Source organism: Pygoscelis adeliae, unplaced genomic scaffold (assembly GCF_000699105.1).
Source record: "Pygoscelis adeliae isolate BGI_AS28 unplaced genomic scaffold, ASM69910v1 Scaffold61, whole genome shotgun sequence".
Lineage (NCBI taxonomy): Eukaryota > Metazoa > Chordata > Aves > Sphenisciformes > Spheniscidae > Pygoscelis > Pygoscelis adeliae.
This window is the reverse complement of record NW_008824010.1, coordinates 1,541,232-1,547,588: the sequence shown is the minus strand read 5'-3', so window position 1 is coordinate 1,547,588 and position 6,357 is coordinate 1,541,232. Positions and strand designations below refer to the sequence as shown.

Sequence of the window (6,357 nt, the reverse complement as noted above, 5' to 3'; positions counted from 1 at the left end):
AGCCAGAAGTCTTACAGACTTTTCACCAAGGTTTCAGGTACCGGTATATTTGAGCTGTGGTCTGTTAACACTCAATGCTTGCCCCCAAAAGCCTGTTTTACCTTTAATTGCCGGTGTTGTTTACCTAGGTGTTAAAGCAGGATCTTTTTCTTTCTACAAACAGCTGGAAATGAATAAGAAGAGCGTACAAAGCCAAGCTGTGCATTTGGAACACGCTTTTTGTACCTACCTATCTCTTCGCAGCTTAACTGCTTTGACTTCTGTAGAAAACTCTATCTCAATGACAGTCTTCTTCTTCAGGTCATCCCAGATCATTACTAGAACAGTGCAGAGATTGCATTAGATCATCAAGGCATATCCGAAGATCGACATCGTCTCCATTATAACATCTTCTAGTTTCTGAGAAGACTAATCAAGAGGAGCATCCAATAGCTAAGCAGTTGCAGATTGGCATCCTGCTAACTACATATCAACCCACTCTTTCATGCTATGACTCGTGCAGGTAGGAGCTGGTAAACTCTAACTACAACAGCTGACAATAAAAATACATTTTTCTAAAGACAAACAGCTTTTTTGTTTTGCTCTGAGGGTTATTAAAAAAATAAGGCAGCAGTCAAAAAAAGTAGCACATTTTCCTGCAAAGCTTGCCAACCAGGGACCTTCTCCCCCTCAGGTTGCTGAGCCATAGAGTCTCTTCACAAAGTTAACCGTGAGCAGTACAGGCTTTGTCACCGGGTCTCGGAGACTGGTCATTGCAGGTAACTGCCTGTTAACACTGCAGCAGCAGTGATGCAACTTATTTCACCACATTTACTTAAACCTGCTGCAACACCCCCTCCACCCAACCTTCAGAATACCAGACCCCAGCTCGAGGCATTTGGTTTGGGAGTTCTTTGGGCAGTTTCACACAAATAGCAAAGCAAACATTTACAAGATCTATTCCTTGAGACTCACCTTTGTTAGGTGGGTACTTCGGCTTTTTTCCTCCACCTACTAGTGCTAAATAGTTGCAACGAAACAACATTTCGACATGGCCCACACCACCTTCTAGAAATTCTGAAAGACAAATGTGTTTTATTTAAAAGCATCAGAAGCTGTTAAAGTACCATCTAATTTTTACCACTGTTACAAGGGAAGCTCACGTTATCTAGCACTTCTCTCAGGCACCTGAGAAGAACAGTATCTTCCTACCCTAGCTGACCTTAAAAAACAGAGAATCCTCTAAGAGTGGGGGTGACAGACAAGAAATCCTGACTAAAAGGGTGGGTTTTTTTTGTTTTGTTTTGGTTTTTTGTTTGATTTTTTGGTGCTTGTTTACGATTAGGATTCTCAAAGTTGCTTCATTTTTCATAGCAATGAAAATCACCACTACTGTTGTCACACAGCTGGGACAGGCCTCATTTTCATATATAAAAAAAACACAGCAAGGTTTTAAAGCTACATTAAAACATGCTGCATGACAGGAGATCAAGCAATATCATCGTGGCAGCTTGATCATTTCTATTATACAGTGGGTTTGTACATATGTTTAGAAAGACTGCCCTGTTAGCTCAAATTCATTCCCCTCACACGTACACATTCCAAGTCTGCTGTTGCTCTACTATGCTAATGCCATGCATTTAGAAAAACACCAATGGCATTCATTAGTCATGAACCTTTTTATCTGCAAGGGGATTTGTCTTTATAGACTCGGTGGATTTGAGGAAAAGAAGGCAAAACGCACGTATATGTAACTGAACTAGACCCTCTAGTGCTGTTCTCTGGAGCATACCCGTAGCTGCTAGAATAGGTAAGAAGTACGGTCCAGGTCCAGCAAGCCTCCGCTCAATGATACGGGAAACCCAGTGAAAGCAGGACACTTCAGCTGGTGCAGACAGTTTCTCATGTATAGTGCAAGGAAAAGTTTTTTTTCTTTTTTAAGAATCTCAACTGCAGAGGAAGTAGAGTAAGATGCCATGCTTATGGTGCAAGTGGAGGAACAAAATATCAACCAGGCGATTTTATAATAAAAGATTTTTTTGATTTGATGACAGTTGAGTGGGGGCTTGGCTTTGTTTACATAGCTTAGAGGCATGCTTGGCATTCCGCTGGGGAGAGGGAACTGAACTGTCAGGGGGAGAGGCCGTAACTGTGGCCTTCAAGGTAGATGAGCAGAGTTAAAAACAAGCTTCTACTTTAAAAGACTCTCCAGTAACCGCACACACTGGCAGGTTGCAGCAGGAAAGGTGGACTAAACTAGTAAACCATTTCAAAGCCAGAGGAAAAGTTGAAATTTCACAAGGACTCGAGGGAGACCTACTGTCAGAAATAGGGATGGGAGAAAACAGCAAAAACGTCTGAAGAGCTGGGAGGAAGCACTACAATGGAAACGTGTAGACATATGCATGAAGAATAGGGCAAGGGAGATTTCAGTTAGACATTAAGAAGCACTGCAGTACATCTGGATGAGGAATTTTTGTTGGGACTTGACCATACAATGCTGAAGGGAGATGCCTGCAAAGATACTCATACTGGAGCAGTAAAGCCTTGGATTTCATACAAGTCCTTGTGGTTTCTTCAACAACAGTTTTGACTGCTGAGTTTCCTTCCCGAACAGTTGTATTTGGACACTATCCCCTTCTGCACCAGATCCTCCTCTTAACTCCATTAAAGCATTTAAAGCATGACAGCACATTTTGTTATGAAGAGGTATTATCACCACGACAAAAAGTCTTAAAACATTTACGAATGATAACCCGAGAGAATTTAAGAATGTGCAATGTGTTCTGAATCTATGCCAGAAAAGACACTTTAATCATTATCTTTACAGCTCTGACAGGTGATGCTTGGATGGGGAACTTCATGGAACGCCTGGATGTAAGAGAGACAAGCCAGGGTGTAACAGTTAAGACTTAGTTTCATACTGGGTTACAGAAATCAATCAAATAGTCCCAGATGGAGCTTGTCTATCTCAGGTAGGTTTAAATATACATGAAAGATGAACAAGATTTCTCTGTGTGCCTATGCAGCCACTACAGTCTGACCTCTCGGAATCCACAGGGGAAAGGCAACCTGACTCATAAGAAACATTTCACCATAGGAGTCCTGGAAGCATGTCCAGAGCTACTGGCAGGGAGAGTTTTGACAAGGAACTCAGCAGGACTTCAACCTGAATTCTGATCCTTTTAGCACGCTATCACAGATAATAGTCCCAAGATATGTTGCTCATGGCAGAATTTAGTATTAAGAACAGAAAACAGTTTGTCAGCTTTGGCCACACGAACAGTGACTGAAATCTCTTACAGCACTAGAAAGTGAAAGCATGCCTGGTTTCATAGGAATCTCTATTTTAAATACATTTTTCCTCTTATTAAATCCTTTTATCACCACAGGCTGGAAGTGCTGGGAAACCTGTTTAGCATGGCAGCTTTCTTCCTATATTCAGGGTTAGAATCACATGGCTAGGTTTCATTTTCCCTTGACTCAGTTATGTTTGCTTTCTGATAAAAAGCCCCACTACCTGTTAATATAGCTCATCTAGTCATTTCTGTTAAGACATGATACTAGGTTTACCGCCTTAAGATGCTCCCAAATTTTTTAAGCATACAGAGAATATAAAATTTAGAGTATTAGAAGTCTGAGCTCAAAGCGCTCGAGAGCAATACTCTAAGCCAGTACGAGAAACGTTGCGTTCAGATCTCCAGTGAAAAGGCAGTAGTTTTATTGCTGTACTAGATCATCCAGATTACTGCACAAGAACAGAACAACTTCTCTTGATGGTACATAGTAACACTGCAGTGACCAACTCTTCTCCCACTTGGGGATCACCAGGCAACTATCTCCTATTCAGGACTACAACCATTAGCAACAGCTAACACAATTCAGCCTCTGCAAGAAGGTGAGACACATTCATCATCAGCCAGCTTTATGCAAGTTAATAGCATATAAACATCTGACCAGCCAGTGGCATAAGTGAGAGTCCCGTTGGGACCAGCATGGACTTCCTTTCTTGAGGCTTTATTCAAACCCTTCCAGTGATGGAACAGTGAAAGCTAAGCAAGAATCTTACAGAAAAAACGAGGAGGCTGAGCTTCCAACACAGAACTAGCATGGTATATAAGTAAGCATTTTACCTTGTTTCTCTTTTTCTTTGAGTGGATCTGCATTATAAACTCGGAATCCATTTTCCATTCCACATGCAAAGCATCCTGTAGTAAAAAGCACATATATATACACACATATATAGTAATTGCGAGATACACTCGAGAACTAAGCAAGAGCCAGAGGGTTAAGAGAGCATCACTCAGTAACTGCATTGTTAAATTCAAGCTGAAGACCACTTGCAGGTTTTGTTAGTGTTTGCAAGTGAAAACTGTTTAGAGAGAGTTGTCCTCTATGCTGGCCTCTATTGAAAGTGGAAAGTTCTCAGTATTCTTTTTGGACAGGTAAGAAGACAATGGAAGGAAAGGAGAGCAATTCCCAACCCATCTGTATCCTATGCCATGCACTACAGAGGGAAGGAAACCTGCATTTTAACTTTTATGGTCCAACAGTCATTATGAAGCAAAACCCCTCCTTTCTTATTAGATCCAAATTTACACCGTGATTACGACTATACGAAGTATGATCCATTGTTCGTGTTTCCACAGAGGAGAGGTTCTTAAACACCATTTCTATGAATGCTCTCATGAGAGCCTACTGAGTCAGATGCCAGTAATTACATCCCAATAGCTGAAGTCTAAACCAAGGAATGATTAGAAGCCAGATTAAAATACTCTGGAAAATTATTTTAGTTACATTTATGTACAGAATTATGCATGTGCCTTTTTGGTGGAATCCATCGAACTACCAGTATCCTGTCCTGCTGTTTTACTCGCTAATGGGTGAATGCAGTTATTAATATAAAGAAATGCCAGTGTGAAGTTAGAAGCAGCTACTGTCGCTAGAGGCAGACTGACAGAAGATTAGTTGCTACACAATTTATATGCACTGTATCAAAAATCCAGTTAAGATCTCCAAGGTACTGGAACAGAGATATTCAAATTAATCTAGTTTTATTCTTATGCACTGCAATGACTGCAACAATTTTAAACCCCCAAGTAAAAATTGAGGAGCTCTGTCTAAATGCACCCCTTCCCCAAACTCAATACCCAAAAATCACAGGGTGGGTAGGGGAAGGAAGGAAGGCAATTTTCACTCTTAGCATAAGGTCTCCAAAGCATTTGCTCATAGCCAGGTGACCCATGATTTCTACACACAAGACTGGACTGGTTTGCTGTGGAACAATGGCTCAGAAGCTGGCAAAAGGGCTCAGACTGCCAGAGACTGTTTCAGGTGTTCCTGGTGCTAGAGGCTCACAAACAGCCAGCAATGGTCCCCACAACACAGGCAACTAACTGTCTTTGTGGTTTGCATACTACTAGCTTACTATAAGCTCAATTAAAAAAAATTGCATATGCTCACTGAAGAGCAAGTGAGCAATATTCAATACACATCTTCTGCTGCTCATATCTTGATGCAGGTTAAGATGTCAGAAGAAACAATACAATTGGTGACTTTTTTTTTTTTGTTATAACACGGAACAAAATCAGTGTTCTCACATAACAATACAAAAACATAATAAACTTGATCTTGACAACAGCATTAGTTTAAGAACTCCACAGTTTGGGAAAAATAATGCAGCCAATTTGAGATTCCTTTTCAATACTTCAAGAGTTTCATTCTAAGTAGGATCACTTTAAAAAAAAAAAAAAGACAAAAACCCCTCCAACCAAACACAAAACCCCCAACCAACCAAAACGCAACAGCAACAAAAAAGGCATCACACACACCCTCTGCTTTACAGACCAGTAACTTATGAGGTGTGGGGGTGTATGTTTGGCAGCATCCTTAGGGTTTCTGTTCACTGAACTCACACATACAAAGGAAAAATTACTAAAAGATCCATCTCTGCACCCTTCAATGTAGAAAGGAAACAAATGAACCCTCTTATTTTACATATAGTCACTAACAGCAGAGTCACAGGCCCAATACACCAGACCGGTGCAACAGTTAGCTGAACAGTGAAGAAAACACAACACACACAAAATCTACTCCTCCAGCCCAAAAAACTCACAGGCACAACTTCGCCCTGTCCAAGATTTCGTAATAAATTAAGTACAAAAAGTTCTTGTTTACATATGTAAACACACACAGAGTGGTTAACAAGAATATAATAATTATAGAAAGATTAGTAAACACTTTGAAATAGATGCTTTTAAATTAACTATATTCATTTTACCTCCTCCCTTCTCAGTGCATCATTCTTTAGTTTGCACTGTCAGCTGAATACATAAGTGTTCTGCGTTGAAATCGCAGCACTAATAAGCTGCAACTTGT

At 40.5% G+C, this 6,357-nt stretch overlaps 1 protein-coding gene across 1 annotated transcript in view; it reads right to left on the bottom strand.

Moving 5' to 3' along the window:
* WDR45B (WD repeat domain 45B) overlaps nt 1-4,611 on the bottom strand; it is a 12,671-nt gene extending 8,060 nt beyond the window's left edge. The window contains exons 1-4 of the mRNA XM_009326463.1: nt 4,590-4,611; nt 4,113-4,187; nt 955-1,056; nt 230-317 (exon numbers count right to left, since the gene is read on the bottom strand). Coding sequence (XP_009324738.1) covers nt 230-317; nt 955-1,056; nt 4,113-4,187; nt 4,590-4,611 — 287 coding nt within the window. The remainder of the gene's footprint in view (nt 1-229; nt 318-954; nt 1,057-4,112; nt 4,188-4,589) is intronic.
* Between the last annotated feature and the right edge of the window lie 1,746 nt (nt 4,612-6,357).